This window comes from Microcaecilia unicolor, chromosome 3 (genome assembly GCF_901765095.1).
Source record: "Microcaecilia unicolor chromosome 3, aMicUni1.1, whole genome shotgun sequence".
In the NCBI taxonomy this organism is placed as follows: domain Eukaryota; kingdom Metazoa; phylum Chordata; class Amphibia; order Gymnophiona; family Siphonopidae; genus Microcaecilia; species Microcaecilia unicolor.
The window spans coordinates 317,755,215-317,779,915 of NC_044033.1; the positions used below are offsets into that span (position 1 = coordinate 317,755,215).

Sequence of the window (24,701 nt, forward strand, 5' to 3'; positions counted from 1 at the left end):
CATCTATTCACTGAGACTCTGGAGCTCTGTCTGCTTCTTGAATCCTGTACTTAGAATGGGGAACCTTACTAAGAATGCTACTCTGGAAGTTCTGGATTTCAAATTTTTACCTAAGAGCCTAAATTTGGCTTCCGGAATCTACCTCCCACATTTTATCAATGTTGTTGGTACCCACATGTACCAAGAAAGTTGGTTCCTCCCCAGCACTGTGTAAAATCTTATGGAGGGGACCTTTGCACTAGGCAGGTAAATGACCAAACGACCCTCAGGCCCACCAATCAATCACCCAGCCATCTACATGGCTAATGATCAAATCTCCAACTAAAATGGCCGTCCTAGCCCTTCCCTCCTGGGCAGAAACTTGTCGGTGTAAGAGAATATTGCATCCCCTGGAAGGCAGGTCCTGGCTATAGGCTCACTTTCTGCCCCACTAAGCTGATTCTTTCTTTTCAGGTGACCTTTCTCCTCAAAGGCAGCATAAAGGTTGCCAGACTAACAGTGGGACTTCTTTACTATGTCCCCGTAGATCTCCTCTATATATACCTCTCTATCTGCCTCAGTTCCTCCAAGTCAGCTTCCCTAGCCGCCAGAGATTAGACTTATTCTCTGAGAGACAGGAGTTTAACAAATCAGTTTAAAAATTGAGGAGGAGTGGCCTAGTGGTTAGGGTGGTAGACTCTGGTCCTGGGGAACTGGGGAACTGAGTTTGATTCCCACTTCAGGCACAGGCAGCTCCTTGTGACTCTGGGCAAGTCACTTAACCCTCCATTGCCCCAGGTACAAATAAGTACCTGTATATGTAAGCCGCATTGAGCCTGCCATGAGTGGGAAAGCGTGGGGTACAAATGTAACAACAACAACAACAAAAAAAAACACTCAGTTTAAAACACCAAGCTGCCCAATCATCATTACATAGTCATATCCCAGCTCAGTCAGCATACCAACTGGACTAATGATACAATGGAGGCAACATTATTCCACATATCCTTCAACATTGCCAATATTCAGAGTAGAATATGGGAGTCCATATGTCAGTTATGGCAAAGGTCTTTTCAAAAAAAACAATCCCAACATTTATATCCTGTGCATACAATGATTTTAGTAAAAAGTTCCAGCATTGTTCAGCAAAACTCACAATGAAATCACGATCTTCACCCTTTTGAATAGGAATCTCTTATATGACAAAAAAGTTTAAAATATCAAGGAAGTGATAACAAGTCTAATTAATGCTACATCATTGGTGGTTCCAATCAATGACTTTTACACTGCCATGTGCCTGTATTATTGAACATCATAGTTGTGGAGAGTTGCTTTAATGTGCTTCCTCTTGTGGTTATCGTTTAGAAGAGTTGAAACATCCCTCCAAGGAAGTTTATGGTAACTGTTCTATAATGTGTGTGATTGTTTTGTTACTTTTCACATAAGGGTGATAATCCCCCTGATGAAATTTATGGAAAACACAGTATATGAATGTGGTGTTGAATATGAAATGGGTTTGCTCTGATTATGAATTGTGCTTGTTGGTTTTGTGTGTATGTGTGTGCTGTGTTATGTATGTATATGTATTTATCTGTCTGTCTATATATGTGTGTGTGTGTGTGTGGTGGATTAAATAATTATTGGGATATAATGTGGTCTATTTTTATAAGAAATGGTTTAATGTTTTAGATTTATGTGGTGGTGGACTTTGGTCCTGGGGAACTGAGTTCGATTCCCACTTCAGGCACAGGCAGCTCCTTGTGACTCTGGGCAAGTCACTTAACCCTCCATTGCCCCATGTAAGCCACATTGAGCCTGCCATGAGTGGGAAAGCGCGAGGTACAAATGTAACAAAAAAAAATATTTTGATGGTTACTGTTGAACTGTGCAGATTTATTTTTAATGACTACAGAGAGGAACTACATTTTATTAAAAACATTATAAAAGTTTTATGAGCACTGCTGTATACCTAATTTGTGTGAATTTTAGTGGTATCCTTATGCCACTACATACTTGCTTACTTAGTGCAAAGCCAGGACAGGGACAATACCAAGAGGTATCACAGGAGCCAGCAAGACAGACATCATAAAGGCCTGTACACATATATCATACAGTCGCCATGCACATACATACCACAGAAATGTATCCCCCCCCCCCCCCCCCCGATATATAGTGCTATTTAACCAGCAGTAAAGGCTCCTGGCTGGTTAATTAGCACTTAGCCTATACATGGATATTCACAGTCAGCACTTAGCATCTTGCGATGAAGCTACAATGTAGTAAATTTAAAACAAATCAGAGAAAAGTTTTCTTCACTCAACATGTAATTAAACTCTGGAATTTGTTGCCAGAGAATGTGGTAAAGGCGGTTAGCTTAGCGGAGTTTAAAAAAGGTTTGGATGGCTTCCTAAAGGAAAAGACCATAGACCATTATTAAATGGACGGGGGAAATCTACTATTTCTGGGATAAGCAGTATAAAATGTTTTGTACTTTTTTGGGATCTTGCTAGGTATTTGTGACCTGGATTGGCCACTGTTGGAGACAGACTGCTGGGTTTGATGGACCTTTGGTCTTTCCCAGTATGGCAATACTTATGTACTTATGTATCTAACTGGTTATATTGCATGATATAACCGGCTATCTGTGAATATTCAGTGCATCGTCGGCTAATTTTGGCAGCAAAACTGAACTGCCAAATAGCAGGCCTATCTTTGGCCGCCGGAAACTTAACTGGCCAGTGCTGAATATTGGCTTGGCCAGTTAAGTTTAAACCGGCCAAAACTAAACCGGATATTCAATGCCGGTCACTGGAAACAGCCCTGCATTGAATATCCAGCCTCACCACTGACTACAGGAATTAGCCGGACTGCCTCCCGCGATCTGAATATCGGCCCCATTGTGAATAACTGTCCCATGTAGGAACATGTCAAAGAACATACATAATCTTAGACTGCTTTTACATGCACTTTCTGGACTTCCATCTCACATTCACCCAGTACCTCATAGGATTCTGTGTATTTATTGTATATACTGATGTATAGGCATTACTAATAGCTGGTTTCTGCTTTCCTCAGAAGCGGGGTGTGTCCTCGGAAGAGGAGGAGGGAGAGGTGGACAGCGAGTTGGAATCGCCTCACAGACAAAGGTGGGTGGGAAGTAAGAAAGGGATTTGCTCTGTTCATTATAGATATGATGTCTGCTCCATACAGCCTTTTAGTCTTGGGAGATAACTGAGAGGGATGAAAATATTGAAATGGGACTTGAGAAAAGTGCTTTAATACAAAAACAATGTGAAATTCTGCTGGAGTGCAAAGTCCTTTAGGCACTTCTGAGAAGGACAAAGGTTGGAAACTAGGAAGCAGAAAAGGATTCTAGGCAAAATTATGTCAAATTCCCTGCTGCTGACTAGCTGCCTCTAGGATAGTTAACTGTGTACTCAGGTATGCAGTAGCGTACCAAGGATGGGGCGGTGGGGGCAGTTCGCCCCAGGTGCAGGCAGCAAGGGGGTGTGTGGAACAGGCACACGGCTGTCAGCTCTTCTGGACCCCTGCCACCGCTAATGTTACTTCCTGTTTTGGGGCAGAGGACCGGCAGAGCCGACAGCTGCACACCACAACCCCCCTTGCTTCAGAGGGTGGGTATGGTGCACTGGGGGAGGGGGTGCAGCGGCAACCCGCTCCGGGTGGTAAACAAGCTAGGAACACCACTGCAAGTATGTAAGGAGAAACGTCATCAACAGGGAATAGGAGGTAATATCACCCTTGTATAGGTCACTAGCAAGAGGAGCAGGAGGCCACAATATGGAGTTAGGGGAAGGCCAAGAAGTAATGAGGAGAGGCTTCTTTACTGAGAGAGTGGCGAACGCCTGGAATCACTGCCAGCAGAGGTGAGGAAGGACAATGGTGAACACGGACTTCCTGTCATATTTGGACAGAGAGGAAGGGGGAAGGGTTGGGGTTGAGGTATTGTTTTTGGGATAACAGGGTCTTAGCATTCAGGGATTTGATGTTGTTTCATCTAGGTGTTTGAGTAAAAAATACTTTTCTTAAGTGGTTTGTACTTATTCTTTTCTCTTGGTTGTTATTTGTTATAAATACTTGAATAAAATGTATTGCTACAAAAAAATGGGTTAGGGAAGGAGATGAGAAATAATGCTTGTGGGTGCTATCAAAGACCCACATATTTAGAGGTGTTCCATTAAATTGTTGGCTATCACTGTAACCCCTGGGAGACAGTACCCTGACATTTTCTCCTCCCTTGTAGGTGGTCACACGGCATGAGCCAGCACCAGTCCATCTCCACGTTTAGCTCTGAAAACTTTTCAGACGGTGAAGAGGAGAACATGAGTGACCCCTTACACAGTGGCACCCCTGAAGTGGGCAGCAGTCAAACAGACAAGAGGCTGGAGGTAGAGGACTGTTCTGAGATCCCACTGGACGTCCTGAATCAGTCAAATGGGTTGTCAGAAAAGGAGGCCACGGTGCAGCATGTGAAGACGCAACTGAGCACGGAGCAGAATCCCTGCAAGGTGAGACCAGGGCAGCACTCACAGCAGCTTCCCCCCTGTATCTGATTTCTAGTGAGGCTCTAAGCCACATTCAGCATCATTTGGATAGGCAGGCAAAAAGAAATCCACTTTCTTCTTCTTGTTAGCATTATTTCCTGGTTACACCTGTCTGATTTGTGTCAATACTTTATTGCTCTTCGCCTGCTCACACTGTCCCTACCCTATGAGAACACAAGAGAGGAAACTTTTCCAGTAATTCTGCTGACAGGTTTTTCAGAACCAAGAACTGAAAAGCAGGGCATCCGCAGGACTAAACATTCATTATGGGGGACATTATTTTACTAAGCCATATAGGGGACACTTCTGTAACTGGGCTTCTCCAATTAGGGGCCCAGAGTGTGTGCAGTAGGATCCTATTCTGTAAAGGAAGGGTGCTCAATGTCGGTCTTCGAGGACCACAACCCAGTTGGGTTTTCAGGATTTCCACAATGAATATGCATGCAAATAGATCTCATGCATATTCATAGGGAAAATCCTGAAAACCCAACTGGGTTGCGGCCCTCGAGGACCGACATTGAACACCCCTGCTATAAATGAAGGAAGGTACCTACTTTCATTTCTAGAATAGTAGTGAAGAGAAGAGAGGGGTAGGGAGAAGAGGTCAAAGATGAACCCAAGATTATGAGCTAAGAAGAGAGGTAGGATGACAGTGCTATCCATAGACATAGAGAATGGGGGAAAGAGAGAGGTTGGTTTAGGAGGAAAGATGATAAGTTCAGTCTGGGCCATGTTCGGTTTCAAATGGCAGTGAGACACCCAGGCAGCACTGTCAGACAAGCAGATAGAGTCTTGGGCCTGGATTCCTGGAGAAATTTCAGGTACAGAGAAGTAGATCTGGGAGACATCAGCATATAGATAGTACTGAAAACCATGGGAGGAGATCAAAGCACCAAGTGAACAAGTTTAGAAAGAGAAGAGGTCCCAAGACATAGCCCTGAGGTGCACAGACTGATAGTGATATAGCAGTGAAGGGGGATCCACTGAAAGGTGGTGAGAGAGATGAGAAGAAAGCCAAGACAGAACAGAGCTCTGAAATACAAGTAAGGACTGTATGTAGGTCTGTAAATATGGAGTCCATATAGTAATAAAATGTTTTCTCGCTTTTACTTCACCCTCCTCCACCATTAGATGCTCCATAGTGAGGAGTTCATGCATGAGATTCTTCCATTGTGTCAAAGTAGGGGGAGTTGGAAAATTAATTGCAATAAAATATAGCATTTGGCTCTCAGAGCTGACTTACAAAGAAAAAATACAATTTTATGGGTACCCTCTACATCATCCGAAATAACACATTTGTGGTGTGGCCTCCCACCGCTGCCAATAAAGTGTACTCAAATAGACTCAGAGTCTAGTCCAGAAGTCTGGAATAGGTGGGCAATCCCTCACCATGTGTTGATAAGAGTCTTCAGAAAGTCCACACTTCAAACAGGCTCCCATAGTGGGCATGCCCATTTTTCTTTGCCTTGGTCGGGTGTATATATATACATAGCAACAATTTATAATACAATTCTTGTAGCTGTATACTACCCACTAATCTTGGCCCTCTTTCAAACTCAAAAGCAAACGCTCCAATGTGCACTCCCTAAAACCTCGGGTCCAGAGGGTTACCACTCTGGTTAACGGGGTATATACTCTATAAGGTTCTTCTCTGTTGCTTAATAGCAACTAGTGAGGCCCTTATGAACTGCAGGTAATGGCCAACTATCATCACAGTCTGATTCAGTAAAATCCACTGGATTGGTTCAAAACAAACCTTCAATATAATGCTGTAATTGCAACTAAGGATACCAATCCGCCTCTGGCAAACGATATATCCCACACAAGTGATCATAGGACACTATCTGCTGCTCATACTCATCTATTATATGCTGCAGTAAAGATATTCCCTGAGTGTGCCTTCTAATAAAAATTTCCGATTGCAACCCTGGTTGAAAATCTGCATTACCCTGGATGGGCAAAAACCAGGAGCAATGCATGTGCAGTCCGAAATTTTTTCGGAACATGGTCCAAGCCCATCTCACCGCCCTTACTAAAACATGACATCTCAAAGCTGGAGGGAGTCTGGTTGATTTAGCAAGCAAAACGTAGGCCAAATGATGTGGGGCCACTAGCTCTGTCTCATAATCCACATCACAAAATTCAGATGTGTGATACGCCCAATCTTAAGCACATCGTAAATGATTCACTATCACATATGCTCACAAATCAGGAAGACCCAGTCCCCCAACCCTCTTAGATAATTGTAATTGTTTAAGGCAAGCTCTTGGCCGTTTCTTAACCCATAAAAATTTACTGATGATTTTATTCCAGAGGGCCAAATCTGGAGCTTTAAGGATGAGTGATAAATGATGAAGATGGTACACCCATTTAGGCAATAAAACCATCTTTAGGAGTTGGACTCTACCCCACAGAAACAAAGGAAGATCTCGCCATTTAGTACACAGGGACTTGGTAGCAGATAGCAATGGGGCAATATTTATTGTATGTAATTGCTCAAGATTGCGAGGAATTCTCTGTACCTTTTATAATTTCACTATATCTTAGAACATAAGAACAGTCATTCTGGGTCAGAACAGTGGTCCATCTAGCCCAGTATCATGTTTCAAACAGTAGCCAACCAGGTCACAAGTACCTGGCAGAAACCCAAAAAGTAGCAACATTCCATACTACCAATCCCAGCACAAACAGTGGCTTCCCCATGTCTGTCTCAGTAGTAGACTATGGACTTTTCCTCCAGGAACATATCCAAACCTTTTTTAAACCCAGATACACTCACCACAGTTACCACGTTCACTGGCAGTGTGTTTCAGAGCTTAACTATTCGTTGAGTGAAAAAATATTTCCTCCTATTTGTTTTAAAAGTATTTCCATGTAATTTCTTTAAGTGTTCCCTAGTCTTTGTGCTTTTTGAAAGAGTAAAAAATCGATTTCTACTTTTTCTATACCACTCATTATTTTGTAGACCTCAGTCATATCAAAATACCGCTGCCTGCCTTTTATGCAGTGCTTCTTGCGCTTCTCACTTTGAGAAAGCTTCCCTTCTCTTGTTAAAACTTCACTGGCTTCCCATAAATGCCAGGATCACCTTTAAAATATGCTTGACTGTTTACCAAATCATGTATGGTTTATCACCTACTTGCAACAACTAATTGATTTATCTTCACATAATGCAGTACAAAACATCTAGAGAGTACCTCACGCTCCTTTATCCAAACTGCAAAGATCTTTCTTACAAATCAATCCTTGTTGCAGGCTTTACATATCAGAGTACCAAACTTTGAAATTCTCTACTCAAGCAATTAAGGTACTTAGAAGCAGGGGTGTAGCTAGGTGGGGTCCACGGGGGCATGGGCCCCCACAGATTTAGCCCTGGCCCCCTCTACTTTCTATCCTCCCGCCGCTGACCCTACCCCGCCACCTTCGACCCCCCCCCCCATCCCGCTGCCGATCCTCCCCCGCCGCCTCCAATTACCTTTGCTGGCGGGGGTCCCCAACCCTCGCCAGCCGAAGTCTTCTTCAGCACCAGTCTCCGGTGTGTTCACTGATCTGTTTCTGTGAGTCCTGACTCCTGACGTCCTGCGTGCACGTAACATGCAGGATGTGTGTGCAGGACGTCAGGAGTCAGGACTCAGAGAAACAGAACAGCGAATGCGCCGGAGACCGGCGCTGAAGAAGACTTCAGCTGGTGGAGGTTGGGGACCCCTGCCAGCAAAGGTACCTGGCGGCGACGGGAGAGGGTCGAATGTGGCAGGGTTGGCGGGCTAAAATATGCCCCCCCACCTCGGGCTCTGGACCCCCCTCCCGCCGAGGTCTGGCTACGCCCCTGCTTAGAAAATTATCTGGGATTCCGTATATTACTAAAGGCTTCTCTATTAAGTACATATCTTATCAAAAGAAAATAAACTAATATTGCCATCCCTCTTATATATTTCAACATAACCAATACTCTAGCCTAGCTTCATGACAAAAAACACAATTATTCATAATATGTTAAAATGTTATAATTTAATTGTCTGACTGTATTATATTTTTGATGTTTTTTCTTGAATGTAAGCTACATTGAACCTGAGCTTGTTTGGGTTAATATGGGATATAAATGTCATAATAATAATAATCTATAATAATCTTCTCTCAGCCGTCTCTTTTCCAAGCCGAAGAGCCCTAACCTCTTTAGCCTTTCCTCATATGAGAGGAGTTCCATCCCCTTTTTCATTTTAGTCGCTGTTCTTTGAACCTTTTCTAATTCTGCTGTATTTTTTATGAGATACAGCGACCAGAACTGAGGTGCAATACTCAAGGTGAGGTTGCACCGTGGAGCAATACAGAGGTAATATATTATTCCTTTCCTAATAATTCCTAGCATTTCTGTTTGCTTTTTTGGCCGTTGCTGCACACTGGGCAGATGTTTCCAGCTTATTGTCTACAACAACACCTAGATCTTTTTCTTGGGTACTGACCCCCAAAGTGTACCCTAGCATCAGGTAACTATGATTTGGATTGTTCTTCCCAATGTGCATCACTTTGCATTTGTCCACATTAAATTTCATTTGCCATTTGGATGCGCAGCCTTCCAGTTTCTAAGGTCTTCCTGCAATCTTTCACAGTCCGCATGTGTTTTAACAACCTTGAATAGTTTTGTGTCATCTGCAAATTTAATCACCTCACTTGTCGTTCCAATTTTTATTTATTATTTACTTATTTATTTGTGACATTTATATCCCACATTATCCCAAACAAGTTTGAGTTCAATGTGGCTTACAATAAACTGTATAGGATACATAACAAATAATAATGCATCTCACAATGTTGTCTAAGGTATCATTCAATAAATAGTTGTACTAAATTCATACAATATACTCAACAACTATTGCATTTATTTTTATCTTTATTACATCAATTAATCTCATAAACCTAACAATTATTGTCTAAAATCCCCATATATCTATCATTCATTCATTCATCCATTCACTCTAATTCACATTTATAAAACTAATATCAAAATATCAAACTCTATAACAATAGAACACCCGGAATAATAGAATCACTTATGATCTTATAACAAAATGTTGCTTTCAATAGCAATACTGGTGTAAAACTTATAGATTACACTGACATTCAAAGCACTTCTTCTTCATTACGATCCTCTCTTAATCTATTGATAACCTGCTGTAAACTTTCTGTTACCCTATGGCAATTAGTCCATTGATTAAATCAATTGTCCATCACAGCAGGTTTAAAACAAGAAGTTACATTCCATCGTAACCCACAACTGATTTACTCTGTGCTGTAGTATTGAATGACAGTAGTTCCATTCACCGTGACTCCATTCTTCACGGGACTTTTCCTTGAATTTCAAACTGCTTCACTGCAGCAGTCCTCTCATTTGTTTACTAAAACAATTGTACACGGACCCTACACGATCGTGTTTCGCAAATTTTGCGTCTTCAGGGGTCAGTAATCTATGTAAACAACAATAATAGCATACATTTGTATTTCACAAACAATATTACAATCCTTTTAAAAACCAGTGTTATAAACTCTTACCGGCTCTACAGGTGGCCAAGCATTCAACAATCCTGGATGTGCCGGTGGTAACGCCTCAAAAGACGCCCACACATGCGCATACCAAGGCTTCAAGGAGACTGAGTTTAAATACCCTCTCTCAAATTTAACAATCCTGGATGTGTCGGTAGCAACGCCTCAAAAGACGCCCACACATGCGCATACCAAGGCTTCAAGGAGACTGACTTTAAATACCCTCTCACAAGTTTAACCACTCTACTTCTTTATTTAACCCATAAGGGCTTACAGTGTTCCAAAGGTAAATTAGCCTTTGTTCTTTACGCAATAGCATGCGAGGCACATTACCTCCTCTTTCAAAACTAATTTGACTCAGAACTACAAAGCGAAGATCCTGAACTTCATGTTTGACATCCACCCAATGTGAAACCAATGGGGCTTCCATTCGTTTAGTACGGAGATTACTGAGGTGTTGTGCTATCCTAACTTTAATCTTTTTAGTAGTCAATCCAATGTACCATAGTTCACAAGGACATTTTATGCCATACACACAATTTGTAGTATTGCAGTCAGTATGAGCCTGCAAACGATATATTTTCTCTGAATGAGGAACATTCACTTCATTAACTTGCATGGCATACCTGCAATATACACACCGATCGCAACTCCCATGGCCAAATTCCTCATGTCCTACATTACATGCAGTATTATGCCTTGCCAATTGTTCACCTAAATTTCTACCTCGAGAGAATGCAAACCGAGGAAATTGCTGGAAAACTTTATGTATACCTAATATAGACCAATGACGTTTCATAATTTGTATAATTTGACTAGATGACTTAGTGTAAGGTAACACACAAGTCAGCGGATCTTTTTTTACAGATCTATATTTCTGGTTATCATATGATGGATGCCATTCATTGTGGTTATTGAATGCTCTCTTAGCCGCTTTTTTTAAAATTCTATCAGGATATCCTCTATGTTGAAAACGTGAAATCATTTGAAAAGCTTGATGAGTGTATTCTTCACGAGAACTGCACAGCCTACGGACTCGAAGCAGTTAACTCGATGGTATACTGTTTTTTAACCCAGAAGGGTGGTGGCTACGATAATGTAGTATTGTATTACGATCAGTTTCCTTACGGTAAATCTTAGTGATAAATCTACTGTCATACCATTGGATATTTACATCCAAAAAATTCACCTCTCGACGACCAATACAATGTACAAATTTTATATGAGGGCTCACTGTGTTCAAAATTTCCAACAGTTTCAATAAATTATCTTCTGTCCCTTGCCATATTACCATAATGTCATCTATATATCGTAGCCATTTAACAACACCCTCAAAATGTTGATTTGTATATATATACTGCTTCTCTAACTGGTCCATATACAAACATGCAATAGTGGGGGCTACTGTGGCGCCCATCGCAACTCCTTTTATTTGATGGAAAAATTTTTCTTTAAACTTGAAAAAATTATGATAAATGACTAACTCAGCTATATTGCCAAGTAAAGTTATTAATTGATTGGATAACTCCAAAGTTTCCAATAATCCCTTAATCATAATCACAGCTTCCCTTTGCGGGATATTTGTGTATAATGCAGTAACATCTAATGTTATCAAGCATACCTCTGCATTAGCATCAATTTGTACATCTTGCAAAATATTAAGCAAGTGATCTGAGTCTCTCACAAAAGAAGTTATGGACTTTAAACAAGGTTGCAAATGAAAATCCAAAAATTGAGAGAGCGGTTCAAACAGAGATTCACATCCAGAAACAATGGGGCGGCCAGGAGGTTTTTCCAAACTCTTGTGTATTTTTGGGGTGAAGTAAATTATAGGAATTTTTGGAAATTGTCTAAACAAGTATCGAAATATTTGAATAGAAATAACACCTTTTTCACAAGCTTCCCTTAACAGCTCATACACCCTCGATTGATACTGGGTAGTAGGATCTTCCTGTAGCGGGCTGTAAAATGTTTGATCATTTAACTGAGTAAATGCTTCTTGTTCATACTTCGATCTATCCTGTATCACAACTCCACCCCCTTTATCAGCCCTCAAGATTATAATATTTTCGTCCCTCTGTAAATCTTCAACTGCTTGACACTGCAAAACTGTCAGATTACCATACTGTTTCCCCAAGGTTGCTTCTAATTTTTCAAGATCATGTAATACCCATCGCTGAAACGTGGCAATGGCTGAATCTATAGGACCATGAGGAAGCCATGTAGAGGGCAACCGGTGTGTTTGCAAAAAGGATTTGGATTGACTAAGTGAACTATCAGATTCGATGGTATCATTCTCTCCAAAAAATAATTTCAAACGTAGTTTTCTAAAAAACTTATGTAAATTAATGCGAATATCAAACGCATTATGAAACTGGGTAGGAACAAATGTAAGCCCCAAACTTAAAATTTGATATTGAATAGGGCTCAAACACTTCGATGATAGGTTAAACACTATCAATGAATATTTCTGCCCTGTCGTTTGGGACGTACTGTGGGCTGTGTATTCATTTCTACTGTTTGTTGTCCTGTTAAAATAGTTGTTTTTAAAGATGTATCAGTGTGGCTACCAATATTGCCCATTGTACTACTCTCATTCCCATGTTCTTCTCCTGATGAGTCACTTGAAGAGTTAATAAATGTGACTCGCTTACCTTTTTTATTTCGTCTAGATTTTCTACTTTGATTCATCCATGGATAGATGAAACCCTTTGTATAATCTAACTCATCTCTCTTGTATTTGGATATTTTTTGAGATCTAATTTCTATTCGATATTTCTCAATCACTTGCATATGCTCCTTATATTTAACTTCATAATTTTCTGCTGATGACATATTTTTTAGCTCATTCAATTTACTGTTTAATTCACAAGTACTGTCATCTACTAACTTGTTTAATTTATCAATTGTAATGAGCATTAAATCTAAAGAACATCTTGAAATTATATCGTTCCACCTTTTCACATAGTCAGAATCTTCTAGGAATCTCGGCTCTTTATCTAGCCGTAGACCCCTAGGAATACGTAAAGCCCGGCAATATTCTATTAATGTCATAGCATGAAATTCTGATCTAACTATGTATTTATGTAGTCTCAAAATATCTACCCAATCTAAATGAATAGGGCCATTTGCTGAATCAAATAACCGCATTCCACCCAATAAATTGGAAATAGTCTCCTCTGAAAACCCCGACTGTGAATCCCAACCACCCGTAGCCATTTTACCCACAATATGTATCTCACAATGTTGTCTAAGGTATCATTCAATAATGCATAAGAAAGTAATTTCCATATTATTTATAGATATGTTAAATAGTCCTAGTACAGATCCCTGCAGGACTCCACTACTGACCCTCCTCCATTGAGAGAAATGTCCATTTAACCCTACCCTCTGTTTTCTATACAATAACCAATTCGTAATCCACAACAGAACATTACCTCCAGTCCCATGACTCTTTACATATCTCAGGAGTCTCTCATGAGGAACTTTGTGAAAATCTTTCTGAAAATCTAGATACACTACAACTGGCTCACCTTTATCAACATGTTTATTCACACCCAGTGGTGTGCTGGAGCCGGCTTGCACCGGCTCGCAAGAACCGGTTGTTATTTTTTTCAGAATTTTGGGAGCTAGTGGTTGTTAAAGTAGATACTTTAACAGCCGGCTCCCAAAATTTGGGTTCTGGTCCCCTCCTGGCAGTGTCGACGGCGTCCCCTGTGGCTTTGAGCATCTTCTTCTCACACGCAGCACTTCTCTATCTTTCTGTTTCTCCTCCTCTCCCCCAACCTCTCTTCTTTTGCTGCACGCGAACCTACGCTTAATTGTTTTGTAAGCAGTGTTAACACGTCAGCAGGAATAGGCTGCTTCAGCCAATCCCGGGGGCCTTCCTTCAGCCCTCGGGGATGGAACATGCTGAGGGAAGGCCCCTGGGATTGGCTGAAGCAGCCTGTTCCTACTGACGTATGCCAGCCCTGCTTAAAGAAAAATTAAACGCAGAAGACGGGCAAGAGGCAAGGAAGTGCTAGAGGAGAGAGCAGAGAGGTGCTGCTTGGGGGGGGGGGGGCAACAAGGGAGACAGCCAGCTAGGTACTGCATGTGGAAGGGGAGGGAGGGATATGCTGCATCAAGAGGGGTAGGGTCGAGACTCGAGAGAGAGAGGTGCTGCTTGGGGGGAGGGCAACGAGGGAGACAGATACTGCATCATGGGTGAGGGGGAACAAGGGAAGCAGCCAGCCAGGTACTGCATGGGGGGAGGTTGGAGGGAGGGAGAGAAGTGCTGCATGGGTGGGGGTAAGGAAGGAGAGAGTTGCTGCATGGGGAGTCAAAGAAGGAGAAAGGTGCTGCATTGGAGGAAGCAATGAGGAAGACAGGTACTGCATGGGGTGGCAAGGAGAGAGTGAAGTGCTGCATCAGGAGGGGTAGAGAGGGACAGAGTTGCTGAATAAGGGATGGGTCATGAGGGAAAGAGTTGCTGCATCAAGATTGGTGCAAAGAAGCAGAGAAGTGCTGGACAGGGAGGTTAGGTAACAAAGAAAGAGATTCAGTGAGGTGAGGGGAATGAGGAAGAGAAGGGCCACAGAGAGGGAACGAGGTGCTGGACTTTGGGGGTGGGGATTGGAAGGACAAGAAAGAGAGAGAGGTGCCAGGACCTGCGGGGAAAGAAGGAAGAGGGAGAAGTGCTGACCCTGCAAAGAGGAAACAGAACAGATGTGAGGGAAGAGCGAAGAATTCTTGCTGGACCCCTGGGGGGAGAGAGAAGGGGAGATGCTAGCTTGTGGCAGGGGGCATAGGGACATAGAAGAGATATGTTGGACAGGGCAAGAATAGAAACACAGAGATGGGAGATGCTCAACATGGTAGGAAGATAGTGGGTGATGCTGGGTCAGGCAGATAGGGATGCAGAGAGAAGATGGATGGTGGACATGAAGAGAGAGGAAGTGCCAAATGGGCAAGTAGACTCTGGCAAAACAGTTAAGGAAGAAGGAGGGAAGCAGAAATCAGAGATTAAATGGAGTGCCGCTGCTCCCCGCTGCTTGTTTCTGGCTCTGAGCAGCATTCCAGGACTTCTCACACAAGTATGCATGCGAATTCCTGACATGCTGCTCAGAGCCAGAAATAAGCAGCGGGGAGTGGCGGTGGTCCATTTATTTGGCTGGTGGGGCTCGGCCTCCCTGCCAGAGAAGGTATCATAAACTTCTTTTTGAAAGTTAAATGCTAATGTATTGGATTTCCTGTGTGTACTTGCTCCAGTTTAGCATGAAAGTATAGTGAAAGTAGAGGAGGCCAGAAAACTATTGAGAGATGCTGGATGTACTGGACAACATGGCAGATTTCACAACGAGTGTGTACAATATCCATCTTGAATTTTAGAGCCACATTAACATTTTATTTGGGTAAAAGGGATGGATGCCAACACTGAATTTTATGACCTTGAAAAGCTCTTAGCTACACATTTATCGCGCCTTAATTTCCACACGGAAATCGAAGCATATTCTATAACAGTGTGTGTAACTTAACTGGTTAGCTAGCTAATCCGTGCTGTCGATTGGATGTTAACAAGCAATTATCAGCACTAATTGGCATTGATTAAGATTTATGCGCACAATTCACTAAGTATATTTTGTAACATGGTGCCCTTAAATTCTAAGTTGCATAGTTGAAAAGGGGACATGGCCATGGATGGTTCTAAAATCTATATGCTTTGTTATAGAATACACCCTCTCTTTTCCTAATTTAGATGTTGGGATTTACACTGTTAAACATGGCATAAATGGCTGTGACTAAATTCGGTCACTTGGGGAGGCGCTTGGCGTATTCTATTTACACGTGTAAATTTAAGCCTACTCTATGAAATGTATTATTATTATTATTACATTTGTACCCCGCGCTTTCCCACACAATGCAGGCTCAGTGCGGCTTACATAGTAATTTGAAATACAAAGTTAATAGAATTTTAATAAAACAGTAGTAAAACAATGTAAAGTTGGGCTTAGTAGTGTATGATAAGTTGAGCTACATAATATATGACTAGGATAAAAGAGGGTAGACAGGATAGGATAGTGTAATTTGTGAGAAAGGGTAAGGAGGGATAAAATTAAGGAGAGATGGAAAGAGAAGGATGGGAGGTTGGTATTTAAGTCAGAACAGAATTGGGGGTGGAAGTTGGCGAGATTAGGTTGGGGCATTTGGGTAGGCTTGCTTAAAGAGATGAGCTTTCAGCATTTTTCTAAAGGGCAAGAAGTCGTTTATTAATCAAATTGGTCTGGGTAGAGCGTTCCAAAGCTGGCTGCCCAAAAAGGAGAAACTGGATGCGTAGTAGGTCTTGTATTTAATTCCTCTACAATTGGGAAAGTGTAGGTTAAGATAAGTTTGTGAAGAAATAGATCAGTTTCTAGCAGGGAGGTCGATCAATTCATTCATGTAGCCAGGGGATTTGCCGTGGATGATCTTTTGGGTCATTGTGTTGATCTTAAAATTTATTCTTTCTTTGATGGGGAGCCAGTGAAGCCCTGCTCGAAGAGATGATGCATGTAGGCATGCTTTAGAGAATATGCCTAGGTGTATATTTTTCCACACTGAATTTTCAGGTGCCGTTTATAGAATCTAGCCCTATGAGGGAATTCTTTATAGGGTGCTAAGTTTTAGGTGCCAGGATAATGCACATTAAGTGCAAATTCTGTAAATGTAGTTCCGCATGAAACTGTCTTAATAGATAAGCACATATATAAGCACATAAGCACCGCCATACTGGGAAAAGACCAAAGGTCCATCAAGCCCAGCATCCTGTCTCCAACAGCGGCCAATCCAGGCTTCAAGAACCCGGCAACCCCCCCCCCCCCCCCAAAAAAAAAAATATATATATATATATATATATTTAATAATGTTCAATGGACTTTTCCTTCAGGAATCTGTCCAAACCCCCCTTAAACTCCGTAAGGCCAGCTGCTCTCACTACATTCTCCGGCAACAAGTTCCAGAGTCCAATGGGCAGACTGGATGGACCGTGCAGGTCTTTTTCTGCCGTCATCTACTATGTTTACTATGTTAACTACACGCTGAGTAAAGAAAAACTTTCTCCTATTTGTTTTAAATCTACCATATTCTAGCTTCATCTTGTGTCCCCTGGTTCTATTATTGTTTGAAAGTGTAAACAAACGCTTCACATCTGTCCGCTTAAGTCATTTTTGCACTTAACTTTAGGCACGAGCATTTGCTCCTGCCAAAGGCCAGTCTAAACACTCGCGCCTAACTACTGTCAGGCCCAGAAATGGAAGCATTTTATAACTCTGCACCTAAATCCTGGGAATGCCCATGCCTTGGCCACACCCCTTTGGAGTTGCGCATGAGATGAATTAGGGATAAAGGGTAAAGGCCCGTTAACCTATAAGGGGAAATTTGTTTTAAACCAGAGTACAATTACTCAATATGTCCACCAAGTACTCACTGTTCCCCAATTTAAACACTCAATTTTATCAATAATTTTTATTACTCTAATCTCTAGGTATAAACCCTAGAGATTAGAGTAACAAAAGTTATTGATAAAATTGAGTGTTTAAATTGGGGAACAGTGAGTACTTGGTGGACATGTAAAGGGTCATGAATTTGATATATTGCCTTTCTGTGGGTACATGCAGAAACAAACAGGAGACACTCTACTGTAGAAGCAGAACAGACATCTAAACAGAGTTTATCCAAATGTCAACTTTAATGGAAACAGGACCCAACCTGGCCAAGTTTCGGAAAAACCTTCATCAGGGGTCACATAGGTTTCCACAATACATTCACAGATTCAAAGCATGTACTGCAATACCTGTGTTCAAAAGAAAAATGAGGTCCAATGTCAAAAGTAAAAGAATGGAGCCAACTGCACCAGCATTTGTGGGAAGTTGCGGCAGCTATTTTGACCGCGGAGCTGGCAGGAGCAGGAGTGAGTTGGGATTGCTTGTGTCCCAAAAAGGCCACTAGACCATCAAGGCTTCAAAGGTAGGCCCAACAAGGGCCTAAGGGTGGCATAGAGTGGTCGGGGGCTGGGAATTTTGGTTTCAGCCAAAATTGCACTTTCATTTTCAGCCAAAATTGAACCATGGTCGAATCCAGATTTTGGGCTAATTTCAGCGTGAAATTGAAATTCGATCAGCCTCTAAACAGAGCCTCAAGTGGATGGAGTTGGAGCTCACTAAACAAACAAATTTTGCAGTACAGTGTGTCCAAGGGTTGCCTTTCTTCTTGAAGACTGGTCAAGACAGTAATGTTTAGTAAAGGTTTGCACCAAAGACCACTTGACTGCTTTCCACATGTCTGGGAGTGAAACCAACCAGAGACTGATGGTAGTGGTTGACTCATCACACAAGTTATGCACCCCAACGTTGTCAGAAGTCTGACCATTCACTTGGTTGTAGTATAAGTTGATGCACTCTGAAATTCAGTTCAATAGAGTCCTCTTGGATATGCTGGTACCCAGCCTGTTAATGTCAAAGGCATTTCCTGTGCTCTTGCGTACAGAGGAGATAAAAAGTTAAAGCTCATGTGCCGTAGAGAATGGTCTTGGCACTGCAGGTGTGCAGTTTTGGAAAAAACATGATCAAGCCCATAGCTTCAATCATGTGTTGCCCCTTTCAGTTTAAATTTTACTTTTTGTTTACAATGCACTTCATTTGGGCAGGGCCACGGAGAGACAGAGCCGGGCCCCCTTACCTTCCTGTGTGTGCTCCTCCCTCAGTCTGTCACTCTTCCGTTTCTATGTCCCGGGACCTGAGTTATCGCATTAACGCAATTACCCGACACACAGGAACAGGAGAGAGACAGACAGAGGGAGCAGAACATTCTGCTTGGCTCTGGAAGCCTTTCTGGCGCCGGACACCCCTTGGAGGCCAGACCCAAGGAATTTTACCCCCCACCCCTTGGAAGCCCTGTATTTGGGTATTCCTCTCTACTTGTCCTCACTGTTGTTTCCCTTGATATTTATGCTCTTTTACTGAATTTCTTCTTGCCCTTCGTTCTACGTCTTGAGTATGGTTGGACTTTACTTACCACTCCACTTTTCTTCCTGTCCCTAACATTGTGGGACTCCTTACTACTTGCTCAGCAAGTCCTCAGGGTTATGCACCTTAATTTATTCTGTTTGGTTTCTTTTGTAGCTGTCTGGCCCTTATTTTGTATATCCTTCTCATTTCTACTTTGTTCTATTCTTTTCTGCCCTGTCCTATTCGAATATGGTGTTCCATTTTGTTTTCATGCTTCCAATTTTAGCCTGTAAACCACATTGTTTCAGTTCACTAAAGGCGATATAGTAAATGCCTAACAATAAATAAGTATAATGGATTGGTTGAGTTGGAACTCTGAAACTATTTTAGGAAGGAACTTCAGATGAGTGCTTGGTACAATGCGGTTAAAGTAGAATTGCCTATAGGGAAGGTAGTGCACAAGGGCTTTGATCTTGCTGATTCTTCTGGTTCAAGTAATTGTGATTAAGAATAGAGTAATAAATTTAAACCACTTTGGTTCTGTCACAGAAAGGCGATATATCAAATTCATGACAGAGCATCTTTTAACAGCTGAGCAAGGACAGCATCAAGGTGGCCGAATTGGGAGGTTTCTGTCTAGTAAACCTCTCATGAATCTTGACATGAGGCAGTGAGTGGAGATGGGGCTCCCTTCATTTTATTCATGGTAGGCTGATATAAGAACATAATAGTTGTCCTACTGGGTCAGACCAAGGTTCCATCTAGCCCAGTATCCTGTTTCTAGTAGTGGCCAGTCCAGGTCATAAATACCTGACAAAAAGTAGAAAGATTCCATACTATCCTTTCTGCCAAAAACCTCTGAAGGATTAAGAATCTCTGCAGTGAAGTGCAGCTTAATAGCAGCTGTTTGCTAAATCTTAAATGTGCTTGGTGAGGTTGATCTTTTAGGACCAGGGCTGGCAACCCTACTGTACAGCGCCTGCCATTTTTTCCAGATTTTTTCTCATTCTGCCACCTCCCTCCCCACTCCCCCCATTCCTGCATTAAAATTAATACCTTGGCTGGTGTGGATGCCCAAGCCCCGTTAGCTGAAGATTTTATCTATTTGAATAAGTCAGCAATGCTTCTAGCAGCTGACCAGCACAATTTGCGCATGAAGTGAGCATGTGCGGGGGTCCTGCGTCAGCAGCTGGAAGAATGCTACTGACTCCCCTGCTACTCTGACAACCACCGTGTGTGGCACACAAATCCTCTTGACATGCCATCTTGTGGCACACATGCCATAGGTTGCCGACTCCTGTTTTAGGTCATAGACACTTAGGGCCAGATTCTATATATATGGCGCTTAAAAAATCTGCATGGAAAACATTTCCGCCTAAGCCTATTCTATAAGATTTAGACACAATATATAGAATACGCTTAGTTGATATCCCAGCTCCTAAAACTACGCATCTCCATTTACACCAACGAGAAAATGGCATAAATCCATGTGCATAGATTTACGCAGACTGGGCCATATTCTATAACAACGAGCGTAAATTTGAGAATGCCCATGAAATGCCCATTTCCCTGCCCATGGCTACGCCCCTTTTGAACTGCGCACTTTAGCATTTAGACGCAGTTCATTACAGAATACGTTTAGTGACTTATGCGTGTAAATTCTAATTATTGCCAATTAGTGCTCATTATTGTTTAAGTACTGTTAAAAACACTGATTGGCTTGTTAAGCCAATTAAGTTACACCCGTTGTTATGGAATACACTTAGATTTCAGCGCAGAGCTCTAGGCGCGATATATATAAAACATGGGGGTTAGTCTTCTTCTGAAATGAGGACTAGATGTCTGTGAGCCTGCCACACCTTTGTCCCACCCTAAGCACTCCCAGGCCATACTCCCTTGCCATTTGTATGCACTTGAGTTTAATACTTGCATATTCCAGCTGTGTAAAATAGGGGCATTTATGCAAGATGAAAGTTTAAGTGGCAGTTTATGCATGTATTAGGGCTTATAAAATGAGGACCATAGATATTACGTTTATTTTTTGTGTAATTATCTTTCATGCTATAAAGAAAGGCATGGTGTTTTACATTTTCTAGACTCAATGAGGCTGATATTCTGCTGGTGGGAGGCATATTATTCACTTATTCTTATTATATCATTTCCTCTCACTTCGACACTGTTTCACGTCTCCACGTTCTTTTTTCACCTTTTTTGTTTACCTCTCACTTTGAGACACAGTCTTCTGTTTCTATTCATTAGGACAATTAGAGGGGCATTTTCGAAAGAAATGTCCAAGTTGCGATTTGGACATCCTTGCAAAACTGCGAAATCCAGGGGCGGGGAATCCCATATTTTCGAAAAAAGAAGGACGTCCACCTTTCGTTTCAAAAATACTCTTAGAGACGTCCAAATCCTTAAATTTGGACATCCCTAGACATGGACATTTGTGACTTTCGGCGATTTTCGAAACCAAAGACGTCCATGTCAAAAAAGTCCAAATGCAAGCCATTTGGGCGTGGGAGGAGTCAGCATTTGTAGTGCACTGGGCCCCCTGACATGCCAGGACACCAACCGGGCACCATAGAGGGCATTGCAGTGGACTTCATAAAATGCTGTCAGGAACATAGCTTCCTTACCTTGTGTGCTGAACCTCCCAACCTCCCCCCAAAACCCACTACCCCCAACTGTACACCACTACCATAGTAGCCCTTACGGATGAAGGGGTGCACCTATATATGGGTACAGTGGGTTTGTGGTGAGTTTTGGAGAGCTCGCTGTTTCCTCCACAAATGTAACAGTTAGGGGGGGGTATGGGCCTGGGTCCGCCTGTCTGAAGTGCACTGCACCCACTAAAACTGCTCCTGGGACCTACATGCACTGTCATGGACTTGAATATGACATCTGAAGCTGGCATAAAGGTTGGCACGAAATATTTTTAAAGAATTTTTTTGAGGGTGGGAGGGGGTTAGTGACCACTGGGGGAGTAAGAGGAGGTGATCCCCGATTCTCTCCGGTGGTCATCTGGTCATTTCAGGCACCTTTTTGTGCCTTATTTGTTTAAAAAAGCACGTCCGGGTGAAAACGTCCAAGTGTTCGTCAGGGACGTCCTTGTTTTTTTCCAATTATGGGTCAAAGACGTCCAAGTGTTAGGCACGCCCAAGTCCCACCTTCGCTATGCCTTCGACACGCCCTCTTGAACTTTGGACGTCCTTGCGACGGACTGCAGTTGGTGACGTCCAAAATCGGGTTTCAATTATACTGATTTGGACGTCTCTGGGAGAAGGATGTCCATCTTCTGATTTATGCCGAAAGATAGACATCGTCATTTGAAAATGAGCCCATTAGTCACTCATGAATTGTGTTCATTTATGTTTTAGACCCCTGAGGAAGGCTTTATACCGAAACATGGCCCGAGTGTAGGGTCAATTGGGTTGCTACTACTACTACTTAACATTTCTAGAGCGCTATTAGGGTTACGCAGCGCTGTACAGAGCAACAAAGAAGGACAGTCCCTGCTCAAAGGAGCTTACAATCTAAAGGACGAAATGTCAAGCTGGGGTAGTCTAGATTTCCTGAGTAGAGGTATAGTGGTTAGGTGCCGAAGGCGACATTGAAGAGGTGGGCTTTGAGCAAGGATTTGAAGATGGGCAGGGAGGGGGCCTGGCGTATGGGCTCATGGAGTTTATTCCACGCATGGGGTGAGGCGAGGCAGAAAGGGCGGAGCTTGGAGTTGGCGGTGGTGGAGAAGCGTACTGAGAGGAGGGATTTGTCCTGAGAGCGGAGGTTACGGGTAGGAACGTAAGGGGAGATGAGGGTAGAGAGGTAAGGAGGGGCTGCAGATCGAGTGCATTTGTAAGTTAGTAGGAGAAGCTTGAACTGTATGCGGTGTCTGATCGGAAGCCAGTGAAGTGACTTGAGGAGAGGGGTGATATGAGTATATTGGTCCAGGCGGAAGATAAGACGTGCAGCAGAGTTCTGAATGGACTGAAGGGGGGATAGATGGCTAAGTGGGAGGCCAGTGAGGAGTAGGTTGCAGTAGTCAAGACGAGAGGTAATGAGAGAGTGGATGAGAGTTCGGGTGGTGTGCTCAGAGAGGAAAGGGCGGATTTTGCTAATGCTATAGAGGAAGAAGTGACAGGTTTTGGCTATCTGCTGGATATGCGCAGAGAAGGAGAGGGAGGAGTCGAAGATTACTCCGAGGTTGCGGGCAGATGAGACGGGGAGGATGAGGGTGTTACTGCCTCATATCTTTGTGGATTATCATCTTTGTGGATTATTATCTATGTATCTTGGCAATAAACTGTTTTCAGAAAGTTCAAGACTTTACAGTTTGCCTGAGTCATTTGGAATATTTTTCCCTTCCATACTTTGTTGCTGAGCCTGCATAAGTGGCCACAGTTGGTGCTGACCCCCGATACTCAACGCTAGGCCGTTTCCAGTGACCGACATTGAATATCCTTTTTTGGGTGGCCGGCGCCAACTTAACTGGCTAAGTTAACTGGCCGTTTAAGTTAATAGCGAGCAAAGATAGGACTGCTATTTATGTGGTCCAATTTGCCCGCTATACCTTAGCTGGTCAGAATAGAATATTGCCAGTTATCATGCGATATAGCTAGTTAACTTTTCAGCACTGACCACGAATATTCAGCAGAGATAACAGGTTATCTCATGCTGACTATTCGTGGTTAGTTGCCAAAAACAGGAATCCTGTTTAGAAGGAATGGATCCACTGAATCTTAGCGGAGATTGTATGGCAACGCCGGTAATTGGGAAGCAAAACCAGTGCTGGGCAGACTTCTACAGTCCGTGCCCTTAGAATGGCAAGGACAAATCAAATTTGGGTATACATATAAAGTATCACATACCATGTAAAATAAGGTTATCTTTTTGGGCAGACAGGATGGACCGAACAGGTCTTTTTCTGCCGTCATTTACTATGTTACTATTTAAATGCTATTTAACCAGTCAGTGGTCATTTCTGGCCTGTGAAATAGCTTTGAATATCAGGGGGAACTATGTAAAAGTTGAAAATATTATTAAAATTACAAATAAAAAAAGAGAGAAAATATTATGATGTTTGCAAATGTGACACTGTATTTTGTCATGAAATAACCCCATCCCTCTTTCTTGCTGGAAAGCAGGTGGTCTCTTCTGAGGACTCGGATTGTGAAAGCACAGCGCCAGATCCCTCTGCCTCCTACAGATCTTCCACCACACAGGACTTGTGATGTCACGCACACATGGCACTGGACATTGTAAATAATGAAATATTTATATCCAGTATAAATATATTTATGTATGATACATTGGACGTGACTAATCTGTTGCAATGCACCCCCTCCCCAGCACCCAAGCAGCAGGATGCTTGTGAAACAGTAGGTGGCTTGCCTCCAAGGACATACGGTAGTATTTTCATAGCTGGAGATGGGAGCAGAATGGCTCCTGCAGTGTGAAAAGAAGAAACATTGCACTGGATTTTTAAAGACTGCCCCTTATGTTGTAAGCAAAAGAATTGGGAGCAAACTGTCATAAAATAACTGATCATGAGTAATATCCTATAAATCAGGTTAATACAGGCACTTACTGCAGCCCTGGACTCCTGTACTGCAGGGAAATGTTTTGGAAAGGATCTGGATTTACTTCTCACATTTTTTTT

The 24,701-nt window shown here is 42.4% G+C and overlaps 1 protein-coding gene across 1 annotated transcript in view; it reads left to right on the forward strand.

Moving 5' to 3' along the window:
* The window catches only part of MAP3K12 (mitogen-activated protein kinase kinase kinase 12), a 121,533-nt gene extending 97,260 nt beyond the window's left edge, over positions 1-24,273 (forward strand). The window contains exons 11-13 of the mRNA XM_030195003.1: positions 3,055-3,125; positions 4,244-4,508; positions 24,187-24,273. Coding sequence (XP_030050863.1) covers positions 3,055-3,125; positions 4,244-4,508; positions 24,187-24,273 — 423 coding nt within the window. The remainder of the gene's footprint in view (positions 1-3,054; positions 3,126-4,243; positions 4,509-24,186) is intronic.
* Positions 24,274-24,701: the final 428 nt, after the last annotated feature.